General features: G+C 39.1%; 1 protein-coding gene across 7 annotated transcripts in view; it reads right to left on the bottom strand.

Moving 5' to 3' along the window:
• The window catches only part of PTER (phosphotriesterase related), a 72,637-nt gene that overhangs the window by 14,263 nt on the left and 44,591 nt on the right, over nucleotides 1–13,783 (bottom strand). For 4 of the 7 annotated variants that reach the window (XM_002750064.7, XM_008999986.5, XM_035306860.3 and 1 more), the window contains 2 exons: nucleotides 12,771–13,251; nucleotides 10,699–10,964 (listed from right to left, as the gene is read on the bottom strand). In XM_002750064.7, coding sequence (XP_002750110.1) covers nucleotides 10,699–10,964; nucleotides 12,771–13,202 — 698 coding nt within the window. In that variant the 5' untranslated portion in view covers nucleotides 13,203–13,251. The remainder of the gene's footprint in view (nucleotides 1–10,698; nucleotides 10,965–12,770; nucleotides 13,252–13,783) is intronic. The other 3 variants (XM_008999988.5, XM_078329534.1, XM_054258483.2) reach the window with 2 other exon arrangements.

Genomic DNA, 13,783 nt, shown 5'->3' with positions numbered 1-13,783 from the left:
AGAAGAAAACCCCTGGTGAATTGCATTTTGAAGAAAGATTCTGCCAAACAGATAAGGGGAAATAGGACATTCACAGCAGAGAGAATAGCACGTGTGAGATGCATATAAGAACAAGCAGTACAGGGCACTCAAAGACATGCTCAGTGTAGTTTTGGCCCAGAGACTGTGGGAGTAAGGAGAGATAGGGTGGAGGGAGAGGAGGGAACCGGACTACCAAGGTCTTTGGATTTTGTGCCTCAGACAAAGGTGACCCCTTGGAGGGTTTTAGGTCAGGATCAGGGATATAATTAGATTTGCTTTTGGAAAGATCGGGTAGATTGTGGAGGCTAGATCTGGGACCAAAACTAAGGGAGGAATTCATGTTTGGAGACTTACAATAATTCAAATGATAAATGGGGGGCTGAATTCACAGAACACCAGAGGAGAGGAGAGAAGAGCTTGTATTTGGGGATGTGAGGGAGGTACACAGGTCTTTAGGCTAACAGCTGGGTGAATAGCACTGTAATTAGCCAGAGGGGTATGGAGTAAAGCAGCAAGAGTGAAGGATGGGGATGGGGCACAGGCACCACAGGGACAGCCATGCAGGAGGAGGATCACAAGCCTGTCTTGCTTGGGCAATTGATTAGATGTTGGTGCCATTAAATAACAAGAACAAGAACAATGAATAGGTTGTGAAATTCACAATAGATTGGTGAAATAATTATGTCACATATTAATGTCATTGCACAAATAAAGAAACTAAAACACGGCTCTTCTTTAAAGGGATCGACGACCCAATATTCCAACTCCTAATCTAGTGCGCTTTCCACTGTGCTGAGCTTTGATTTGATTGTAACTCATCAGCCACTTCACTCTGTGAATCCCTAGGGCAAGTGGTGGACCCACGAGGGCGGCTCTATGTGGCTCATACCGCGAACTCAGACCCTGATATCCAAAGAAACATAAGCCGCATTCCCTGATACAACTTACAGACTTGATCAAGTTTGTTTTAAAAATTGGCATACAAATAAAATAACAACAGAATACTTATATATACAACTGATTTATTGAGAACAGTCGAATTTCAATGATCTTTATAAAAATTGTTTACCAAAAAGTAATTCTAGGCTGGGTGCAGTGGCTCATGCCAGTAATCCCAGCACTTTGGGAGGCCAAGGCGGGTGGATCACCTGCGGTCAGGAGTTGGAAGCCAGCCTGGCCAACGCGGCAAAACCTCGTCTCTACTAAAATTATAAAATTGGCCTGGTGTGGTAGTGCACACCTATAATCTCAGCTACTCAGGAGGCTGAGGCACGAGAATCACTTGAACCTCGGAAGTGGAGGTTGCAGTGAGCTCAAATCACACCACTGCATTCTAGCTTGGATGAGAGAGCAAGAGGCCGTCTCGGAAAACAAAAAAAAAAAATTCCAAAAAATCTCTGTCCTCCTCTCCCTTAAGTTTATCAATTTAGAACCAATGAATATTTACACAACTATGTGGAACTCTAATTTTAAGTTTTTCAATAACTGTTTAAAATAATTACTAAACCCAACTAGAATTATACATTTAATAACCAATAATTAATTTTAAAATGTTTATAATGCAATATTTAAAAAAAATTACTGTAATCAAGTGAATATAACCTAATTGACTCTACTCTAATTTGAAATTAACATAATTTTAAAACATTATGCATGTACATTTTTACACCGCTCTCATGACAGCTCCACTGCAACTATAAGATCTGAAAAATTCTTAATTGATGGAATTTAACTGATCTCAATTAATTAAACATAAACTTAAATGTCAAAAATAGGAAGTAAATAGAGACGATATAAGTTTTTAATGTGTGGGCTAAACACTGCCTATAATTAATAATATATAATTTGCTACTTCCAAGAACAATTTGTCAAGAATTTTAGTTTGATCTAGACTCAAGCCATGAAATAGAATGGTACGTTTGCATTAATATGCTAGTTTATGCCAAATATACAGGGCTTTTAAAGATTTATTCTTTATGGGATTCTTTTTGCATGAAGGCATGACTATTGAAAAATATTTCTGATATTGGAGAATAACTGGAAATGGAAAATACTAGAAAAACAATTCAGTTTGCTATTCTCTGTATTTTTACAAGCATCTCCCCCCACAACTTGATTCAGGTCTCTGACTGCTTGGGTCGCTACAGAAATGTTTAATGACATCATAGGAAGGAATGACGTCACCCTTTCAATATTATGACTTAAGTGTGGGCTTAAGCAAAAGGAACAGATGGCTGCAAGAGAGAAAAACCCTTGTTTAAATTAGACTAAACCCAGAAGTTGGCTCTGAATTACAAAGTGTAATTAAAACTTTATTTTAGAATGCATTTCACAGTTTATACATCCCGGGAAGAGCTTTTTACCATATGAACTCTTCAGCTACCACAGAGCACAGAAGAGGTTGCGTTTTTCATGTAGGGCGATACAGAGTTCGAGGAATGACGGTATTGAGGAGAGGGAAGATAAATCTCATAGACATGGCAATCCTATTTGTTAAAATGTCACATTTCATGGGAATGGTGTCAGAGTCATGAAAAATTGCTTTAGAAAAAAAATTACTAGTGGAAGGCTTTGGTGGGTACAATGTACTGGATAGAGCACATGGCAAATGCTTCCCTTTCACCCAGAAGGCAGGTCTGCCCAAAAGACTAATTTGAGATACTCCACAATTTGTTATTAATTATCACCATAATTTCATTGCATTTTATTTGGCACTATTTATGAATATAAAGAATTTTGGTGCATTTCACTTTGTCAAATGTTTGCCTGGATTTCTCTCTCTCTCCTTTTTTCCTCTTTCTCTCCTTTCTTTCTCCCTTCCTCCCCTTTCTTCCTTTCTCCCTCCCTCCCCATTTCCCTTTCTTCCTTCCATAGGTTCTACACATCTAGAGAAAATACACAGTAAGCAAGTTTTAGGGCAGGGGTGGGGGAAGTTTGCATAGCACTTTAGGGTTGAAAATAAGTTTTCTGGCCAGCTCAGTGGCTCACGCCTGTAACCCCAGCATTTTGGGAGGCTGAGGCAGGAGTTTGAAATCAGCTTGGGAAACACAGCAATTTGCTATCTCTTTTACTCTTAACAGTTTTCTTCAAATTGTTTTTAAGAAAAAAAGAAACAGTGCCATATTCACAGGATTCTAGATGTTAAAAACAAATACAAGCACATAGCATTCCAATTGTTCTTAAACACCACTGTAGGATTCAAATATACAAAGATGTTTTGCTCAATTTCAGTTTGTGAAACATTTGCTTGGAATTGTTTTTGAAGGACTTCACATTAATTCACTAATATTCACAGGGATTCAATGTGTACAAGTTCCAAGGAAACCACATAATTATTTTTTGTGGCTTTACACAGAAAACCTTAAGGTTAAAAATCACCATAATTATAATGAAATAATGACTTTGAAGGCAGAGAGTGCGCTGTTCTTCAGGCTACAGCCCAGCGTCTGGTATACGGTAATTAGACACTCACATATTTGTGGAATGAATGAATGATGTGATAGTCTACCCTCTTATTTCATCTAATTAAGAGTATGAAGAAAATATCAAAATTATATCTTTCCTAGAGTTGTGCCAATTTGGCATGAATGATCAGAGGCAAAGGGAATAAAATATGCTGTTGGCCCGTTCCCTAAACATTTCCCTCTTGTCTTTCAGAAACCCTTAGGTAGAATTTCTCTACCTTCCTCAGCTAGGAATTTTCAAAGACAGTGATGTGCTATTTTCCTTCACTTAATTATCACTGGGCCCTTAAACAAACTCTAGGCCCTGGATTTCTATAAAAGCCCTTTGGCTTGTTAAATAGACAACCAAGTAGAAAAAAAATTCAGGCACAGCCCGTGTCTATGGCCTCTCCAGGGGGCTCAAACATTTCATCAGTAAGTAGTTGCTTCCCAAATACCTGCCAGCCATGCTGTTCTCCTCAGCTTTCATTGGTAAAGAATTTGGCTGTTATAAAAATACCTACAGCTACTTTAATAGTCCATTAAGGATAAAATCTCCTTGAAGATGAACAGCACAAAGGATATCTGTGGGGTGGTTTTTTTCAATCACATCTAGCCTGTTTTAGACCGGAGGCTGAGGCAGTGCCATCATTACACGTCACCTGGAAATGTGGGTAGAGTTTTAACAGGTAGTAGAATAACAATAAATGATTGAAAGGCAGAAAGCCTTCATAGATTAAGACCAAGCAGGAACACTTAAGCGCTGGTGCTCTTTTCCAATAAATGTTGACTTTCAGGGGCTGTAACCATCAAGGGCAGCCCCCTGCAATGTTCCCTAGGGTTAAATTCACAGCAGTCAACAGGCCCATGCTTCTTAAAGGGAACAGATGGTTAGGGGAGGACCTAGCCACAGAAGCAGATTTATCTCCTCAAGCTGTTATCTCCTAGCAAATGACCTTAAGCAGGTCACCAGTGGTCACATGACAAGTAGTTCAGAGGTCTCCTAAGATAATGGCCATTCATTAACTCTTCCCTCTCAGGGTCCCAGATGACCCTTTTGGACAGCCATGTAGCAATTTGTTGTTGTTATTGCAATGTGTGTATGTGTATGTGTGTGCGTGTGTGTGTGTGTGTGTGTGTGTGCACCCATGCAAATGCATGAATCGTAATGAAGATTGTATATCTTCAAAAATGTGGCTCACGCCTCTAATCCCAGCACTTTGGGAAGCTGAGGTGGGCGGATCACAAGGTCAGGAGTTTGAGACCAGCCTGGCTAACATAGTGAAACCTCGTCTCTATGAAAAACACAAAAATCTGCCCGGTGTGGTGGCACACACATGTAGTCCCAGCTCCTCGGGAGGCTGAGTGACAGAGTGAGACTCCATTTCAAAAAAAAATTTTACCTGCTTCAATGTGATTGGGGTATACTGTAATATTTTATTTTTGTATACTCAAATGATGGAAATACTACTATAAAGGGGAAAAATAAACTGATCATGGGTAGGTAAGACTGACATCAGTCTCATTGGAGAGTCCGAGCATTCTGGAAGGGGCTATGAGGCATAGCTGCCACCTTATTACCTTCAATCACAGGTAGCTTCAGAGCCTTTTTTGGTTCTTAATGTCTGAAAAGGCATGATGGGGGAAATGAAATGATTTGCCGTTTTGTTTTGGTTTTTAATTTTTGGAGGCCTTGTTTTGGGGACACACGTCTGTTTTGTGACGCTTTGATGTGAGGCTTCTGTGCATTTCGTTGCATGAAATACATGCCCTTTGTGATGTGTCCCCATTACAGAAAGCTGAAGTCCTTGCCCTTCCAGCACGGCTCACATTGTATGCATAGCCCAGCAGACCTCACAGTCTGACCCAGTCAAACTTCAGCATGGCCACTGTCTTGCTGTGAACAGCCACTTCAAAGAGCTAACGATGCCTGCATCTGCCTCCCTGATTATTGTTTTCTGTTACTTTATTCGGTATAGTTTTCCAAATGCACTGCTTTTTCTAAAGCCATGTTCCCTAGCTGCTTCCCTACTGAAATGCTCATATTTCCATGTATGCCTTTTTCATGCACTGGAACACTGAGTAATCCATCCGCTAGGTACAGAATGGATGGCTGCTCCAGTGATGGTCTCAGAATTTTCTAGAATGTCCTGAGTTTGTCTAATGTCAGGTCAACCTTTCCATTCTGTTCTGAGTCATTCTAGAGAGATATACTGAAACTGCATCCAAACGGAAATCTAGTAATGTATCTGTATTGTTTAACAGAAAAAAAATACATATGTGTGTGTATATATAAATATATACATATGTGTGTATATATAGGTGTAGTGTATACATATATGTATATCACTAGGCAATAAAGAAAACATTTGCAATTTATATATTGTTTGATTTTATGAGCAGGGAAATACTACTGTGGTAGAAGTAAAGGTTTATTTCACATTTTCCAATGAAAGCTTGTTTTCTGTTTGTGCCAAGCATAATTTTCTAACTTACATACATGTCTAACTGTAAATAGATGGAGACAGAAAGATTCCTCTTTAAGAATCATCTTGAGTCAGTTTCAAGCAGTATGGCAGACTAGATGTTCACAGAAAACCTTTCCAGCAGAGTACATGTAAAATACTACATTACATTGAAGAGAGGGGGAAAAAACCCTATTTTGAAATGCTTGGTTCAGCTGGTGGGAAAGTAAGACTTACTTGCTCAGGGGACAGAAACAAGACAGCTGAGAACATAAGGAATAAGGTGAGACCTAGAGCTAGCATTTGCCTGAAAGGTTTTAATAAGCCAAGTAAGACAGAGCTTGGGATTGAACTGAGTGGGAGATCAGACTGGAGACACATAAAGGGCTACTCCCTTCATATGGAAGGCAACACCCTTGAGGATGAAGTAGGTAAAAACTTGGCCTACAAACAGTTTTTGGAGATTACAAATGGTCCCTGCCTAGTTCACCTTAATGCTTTTTCGACTTTACAATGATGTGAATGCAATACACATTCAGTAGAAACCGTACTTCAAGTACCCAGAGAAACATTCTGTTTTCCACTTTCAGTTCAGTATTCAACAATTACATGAGATATTCAACACCTTATTATAAAATAGGCTTTGCTCTGGATGATTCTGTGGAAGTGTAGGCTAATGTAAGTGTTCTGAGCATGTGTAAGCTAGTCTACGCTAAGCTGTGAAGTTCAGTAGCTTAGGTGTATTGAATGCACTTTCAGCTTACAATATTTTTGAATAACAATGGGTTGATTGGAACATAACCCATCAGAAGTCAAGGGTCTCTGTATACATGTATCTTTCTCAGTCTTGTCTTCTAGTGAAAGGAAGGTAAGTTGAGAAAAAGTCTGCCTTGAGAATCCATAGCCACGATCCTGCACTTGCTAAGCTGAGGGGTCAAAATTCATAGCACCTGTGTGGATCTAAGTATCTTAAGTCTAAAATTTAGTTTAAACACTCACAGAAAGCTTTACATGAGTTCATCTACATGAGCTACCTAGAGCAGTCAGATTCATAGAGACAGAAAATAGAATGGTGGTTGCCACAGGCCATGAGGAGTGAATACACTCAACATTACTGAACTGTACATTTCAAAATGTTTAAAAGATGACAAATTTTTTTAAATGTTTTACCACAATTAAAAAGCTTAGTATAAAATGTTCCATGTAGGTACAATTAAAAAGTTTGGTATAAAATGTTCCAGTAACCTACCTGAAACATTTTATACCAAACTTTTTAATTGTGGTAAAAAATTTTTTTAAAAATTTAACGTGTTTTTAAGACATTTAATTTTAATTGTGGTAAAAAATTAAAAAAAATTTTTTAAATGTTTCAGACATGCCTTTTCAGACATTATTTCTGCCTACTAGAAATAAAAAAATAAATAAATAAATAACCAAAAAAAACAGGGGTAAGGGGAAACCAACCTAACCCTCATAATATCCAAGAAGTCTGATCTCACAATAAAAAACTTTACTCTAAAACATAAGGAAATAGCCTCATATCAATGACAGCCAGAAGAACTAGTAAACTATATCACAGTAAAAAAAAGATAGTAGAAATTAGATTTATCCATTACAAGCTAAACACTGTGTGCTCAACATTTTTTAAAGATTGAATTGAACCATGTGGAAGAGAAAATCAATTATCAAAATTAGCCAAGCAGATTTGAAAAGTAACCAACTAGAACTTAATGGGTAACAAAAAAACCATATAGTTCTTAATATTATAAACCAAACAGACTGGCTAAGTGTCAGATTGATTCTGTTGGAAAGAGAAGTAGTAAATAGGAAGATCGAGCTGAAGAATTGACAGCTCAGTGATGCACATGGATGGAAATACGAGAGATACGGAGTACAGGTAAGAAAGTCCTGCATATATCAAATTGAAGTTTGTGATACAGGTGATAAACAACATGTGAGTTAAACAATATTTAAAGAGAAATGGCTGAGGCTTTTCAGAAACAATGAAAGATAACATCCTCACATTCAGGAATTCCAAGGAATGCCAAGCACACAATTAAAAGAAATTCATGACCAGGAACAGTGGCTCATGCCTTTAGTCCCAGAACTTTAGGGGGCCAAGATGAGTGACTTGCTTGAGGTCAAGAGTTTGAGACCAGCCTGAGCAACAGGGCAAGAACCTGTCTCTACAAAAAAATACAAAAATTAGCCAGGTGTGGAGGCACATGCCTGTAGCCCCAGCTTCTTGGGAGGCTGAGATGGGAAGATCACTTGAACTTGAGAGGTTGAGGATACAGGGAGCCAAAATCATGCCACTGCACACCAGCCTAGGCAACAGAGAGAGACCTTGTCTCAATATATTTAAACTAGTAGAAATGCAGAATACTTGAACAATATGATAAACAGTTATGTTCTAACAGACATATAGAACACTTACACTGTATAATAATTGCAGAACACAATGTTTTTAAGAATCTAAAAATGACCGGGTGATGGATGCAGCAAACCACCACCATGGCACATATACCTATATAACAAACCTGCATGATCTGCACATGTACCCCAGAACTTAAAGTATAATAAATAAATAAAAAAGAAAAAAAGGAAAAAAGAAATTTAAAAAATAAAAAATATAAAAGAAAGAAGAGCAAAAATTTTTTTAAATAAAATTTTAAAATATTAGTATTATACCGTTTTGAAGATATGACATATTTAACAATGTTTGAAAAGGGTCATACTCACTGAATAAATGTGCTACATATATCCCATATCATCCAAGGCAACATTAAAAAATACCTTGTTTTAAATTCAAATGAGGCTGTCCAAGATCTTAGAGCAAATGAGAGTCATAATTTGAAGTTCTCTCTGTGTCCAAAGAGTCTAGTCTTCACAGTCTGATGCATTTCCTCTATGACCAGTATACAGGAAGCATGCCTCTATTTTCTCAGTGCAACTAGAAGATTCCTGAAGGTAGCCAAGTATGGATCTTGATATCAACCCAGTGGCCAGGAGAATTGCCTTTATTCTATTGTGCCTCAGTATGCCCATTAATACTGACTTCTCTGTTCTGCTATAACTACAACTTTTTTATATTTCCTGCACATGATTTTACAATATTTTATTAAGTTGAAGATTTTTTTTTCATCTTGAGATAGGGTCTTGCTGCATTGCCTAGGCTGGAGTGGTAAGATCATAGTTCACTGCAGCCTCAAAAGGAGAGGCATTTTATCAATACATTCTATAGGACTGTTAGTTTATTAAACAGCATGTGCCTGGTCTGATAATCAGGATTTATCAATTTGTTAATATGGCTTTACTCTAATAGGCAAGATAGGAGTAACTGTAATATATTAGTAGTCTCACTGGTGCTGTATTAATTCTGTAATAAATTCAATTTAAGGCTAACGAGTAGCCTTAGCAACACTGTTAGACTTGTTCATAAAATTAACAGCAGCTGGCATTTCTTCATTTAGTGATTTGTTTTACTGGCCCTTATGCATCTAAAATAATATGTAGGGATTGAATGGTGAACCCCAACAAGATATGCCCATATCCTCACTCTGGAAACCTCTGAAAGTGACATTATTTGCTGAAATGGTCTTTGTAGACATAATTAAGTCAAGGATCCGAGATGAGATTATTCTGGTTGATCTGGGTGGGCCATAAATCCAATGGCAACTGGTGTTGTAAGAAACAGGGAAGAACACATAGACACAGAAAAGGCTATGCGGAGGCAGAGGCAAAAACTGTAGTTATGCAGCCAGACGCTGCATGGATCCCAGACTCAGGAAGAAGCAAGGAAACATTCTCCCTGCAGCCTGCGGAGGAAGCGGGGCCCTGACAACGCTTGGTTTCAGACTTCTGGCCTCCAGAACTCTAAGACACTAAATTTTTGTTGTTTTGGGGCACCCAGTTTGTTATAATTTGTTACAACAGCCGTAGGGAACTAATGCATGATACCACCTAACATGCATTAAAGAAGTAATACTCTACTTCTTTATGTTTTTATTTTTTGAGACAGAGTTTCGCTCTTGTTACCCAGGCTGGAGTGCAATGGCGCGATCTTGGCTCACCACAACCTCCGCCTCCTGGGTTCAGGCAATTCTCCTGCCTCAGCCTCCTGAGTAGCTGGGATTACAGGCATGCGCCACCATGCCCAGCTATTTTTTGTATTTTTAGTAGAGACGGGGTTTTACCATGTTGACCAGGATGGTCTCGATCTCTTGACCTTGTGATCCACCCACCTCGGCCTCCCAAAGCAAATACTCTACTTCTTACTATTCTTTTTTATAATTGCATTTTCCAAAATTCAGATGATTCAAACCACAAGTGATACAAATGTGAACTTTCATATTTGTGGTTTTCTTCTCTGGGTGAAACCATTGACTTCCCCTCCCTTTCTATTTGTGTAACTTTATTACTCCAACTACTGGGAAATATTGAGCGAGGGGAATTGGCAGCTACTTTGATATCATCCCATGAGACAAAAATGAAGTAGACAGTGACACCTCTTATGATGAGTTATAAAGGATTGAGCTAATGAAAGGAAATGACTTATGCAAAATACCTAGGATACTAACTGACATGGAGGAGGGACACAAAAATGCCAGCAACAACTTTAATTAATGTCAGTTGTAAAACTTTTTAAATACTATCTTCCATGTAGTTAGTGGTTCTTTCTACATGATTAGTATTGCACTGACCTGATTACTGTAGATTCTTCATTTGATCATGCATTAATTATATGGCATGTAAGATAGCCTGCTTACCTATCCAGGTGTGACATGACTGTTTTGGAGATGTCTGCACCTGCTTCTTGCAATATTCGGATAATCTGAAATGGTGCCTTGGAGTGCCGTCCAGGATGGATAATAACAGGGCAACCAAGCTGAGCCTGGGCGTGAGCGGTTGCCTGAAGAACCTTTCTTTCACTCTCAGTCAAAGGCCAGGAGCAACCAATTTCTCCAATAACGCCACACTTGATACTGGTTCCATCCGCTCCGTGGAGAATTTCATTCATAAGGACATCGGTAAGCTAAGGAAGAGTGAGAAGGAATATATTTTAAAGGTTGTGAAATGTATCCAAATAGATCCGTGACAGTATGTGAATGAATTTATTTCTTTAGTCCTTCCTTCTTTTAAAAATGTATTCAATATTTATCAATTAATATTGGCCAAGGAAAAAGGCATTTTGCTGGCCAAATCGCAAATCAACAAGTTACACTAAATCCAAGATTAAACAATAAGTGTTTATTTAACGAGACATTGACAGCTTTAGGAAGCTGGAGTGGGGAAAAGTGGCTTAATGACAGTGCATTCAGAGTGAAGGGAAAAAAATCTAAAATTTAACCTGGGGAGCAGCATCTAGAATTTAGAAAAACTTCCCAGCACTTTGGGAGGCCGAGACCGGCGGATCACGAGGTCAAGAGATGGAGACCACCTGGCCAACATAGTGAAACCCCATCTCTACTAAAAATACAAAAAAATTAGCTGGGCATGGTGGCACACACCTGTAGTCCCAGCTACTTGCGAGGCTGAGGCAGGCGAATTGCTTGAACGAGGGAGGCGGAGGTTGCAGTGAGCTGAGACTGCACCACTGCACTCCAGCCTGGCGCCTGTCAACAGAGCGAGACTCTGTCTCAAAAAAAAAAGAAAAAAAAGAGGAATATAGAAAAACTGCCAATGAATTGAATCTGTGTCTCCTGTATCCAGTAATTCTTTTTCTTTTTTTTTTTAAAGAAGCAGGGGTCTAACCAAGTCAGGCTGGACTTGAACTCCTGAGATCAGACAATCCTCCCATCTCAGGCTCCCAAGTAGCTAGGACTGCAGGCTTGTGCCACTGCACAAGGCTTCCAGTAATGCTTTAATTCTCTCCTATTTATTCAGTGTTTTACCGAAGACAGCATGGAAAATTTACGCACACAGTACCACTATTACACTTTTTGGTTCATGTGTATAGTTACTGCTCAGAGTGGTTGGAAAAGTGTATAATGCTCGTCATCAGCAGAGTCTTTAAATACCATAAATATATTTACAAAAATAAAGCCCTGGTTGGAAAGCAGTGCAGACAAAATTTTGAAATACAAAATATTCTAGAGAGTAAGTGATCTTTTGCAAAGACTGAGCTGACACCCCATGCCTGTTATGCAGGCAATGGAGGATACATATGAATATATACATATATGCATAAACAGGTATAAACAGATACATGTGTGTTTAGAAAGAGAACACACACGTACAAAAATGTTTTGCAGCTTATTCTTTTTGTCCCTAAACAATTTGCTTCCTTCTGCCCATTCTTGTTTGAGACCACATTATGAAAACACACAGGAGAACGAATTTTCTTCCACCTCTCGTGTTTTGTAAAAGGAAAGTGAAACACATTCACAAACGTGCCAAGTCTCTGCCTGCCAAGTTTCACCCTACAGTGAATCTTCATTGCTGGTTATTATAAAATCCAGGGGGACAAAAATTGACGTTGCATGACTGAAGACGGAAAAGTGAGGTTTACAAACCGACTGTGGCACCAATACTGAGGACAGATATGATATACGCAATCTATTACCACGGTGAATTTTTCAATGACCACTGCATTAAGATCTCTTCCTTGACACTTTATTTATTAATATTATTATTTTCCTTACCACAAGGCTTGCTTGCAAAATTGGCACTTTCTCTGTGAAATACAGTATTACTAATTTGGGTCCCAACTGACAGATGTCTTTGCTAGCTAGCAAACTTCCATAGTATGCCCAGTTACCTCCAGGCCCAGGGCATTTTTCAAAGTTCTGGCTGTTTTGAATTTATGAACAGATATCGTCAAAGAGCTTAGGCTTTTTACCTGCTCCACTGACATGGCTCTGGTCTCTGAGGAGTGAGTTGCATCCACGTAAAACCCAGCTCCGGATATGATATGGACGCCAGTCTCTTCCGCAAGCCTCTTCAATGTCTGCACATCTCGGCTAATCCCAGTGGTTGTGTTTTCCACCAAAGCCCCTCCACCATTAGCTTTGAAATATAACAGTTCTTCCTTTACGGCTTCTGTCTCCTGATTCAGTTGAAGGTTTTCTTTATGGGAATAAGAGTTTTTGTGAATCCAATATAAATTTTTCATCACGATAGGTTCTTTGGAAATAGCTTCCTGGCACGGAGGAGGTGGACAGTAACAGCAGTCAAAGGTCATGGTCAAGTGTTCATGGGTCAGGGTGCGGCCCAGTGTGCTTGGCTCGACAAGGCCTAAAACAGTTTGGACTTTTCCACTTAAGGAAGACATTTCTGACGGTATCACCAAGAGAAGTTCTAAAAGGAGGATTTTTTTTTTTCTAAAAACAAACAACTACAATCAGAAAACTTTACACATGCATAAACTCTCGTCCTTAAGGGGTGGGAGGCTGTGAACATACACCCATGTAAGAAGGCAAATCAATAAAACTAGAGAGATGATCTCACTTATGATCCTGCTGAAGTCAGAATCTACCCCCACTGCAGATCTAAGTGACATGCATGGTGTTAATTGCCTCCCACCACTTCCACTGGGAGTCCTCTTCCTGAGTGAGTGCTAACCTTATCTACTGGGCAAATTCTTTGATATTCAGTTTGCATTTTTCTTTAACTTAATTGTATCTCTTAGTCATAGCTATGTATTCTTTTTTTTTTTTTTTGAGACGGAGTTTCGCTCTTGTTACCCAGGCTGGAGTGCAATGGCGCGATCTCGGCTCACTGCAATCTCCGCCTCCTGGGTTCAGGCAATTCTCTTGCCTCAGCCTCCCGAGCAGCTGGGATTACAGGCACGCACCACCATGCCCAGCTAATTTTTTGTAATTTTAGTAGAGACAGGGTTTCACCTTGTTGACC

The sequence above is a fragment of the Callithrix jacchus genome, chromosome 7 (assembly GCF_049354715.1).
Source record: "Callithrix jacchus isolate 240 chromosome 7, calJac240_pri, whole genome shotgun sequence".
NCBI classification, from domain to species: domain Eukaryota; kingdom Metazoa; phylum Chordata; class Mammalia; order Primates; family Cebidae; genus Callithrix; species Callithrix jacchus.
This window is presented reverse-complemented; position numbering and strand designations above follow the sequence as displayed.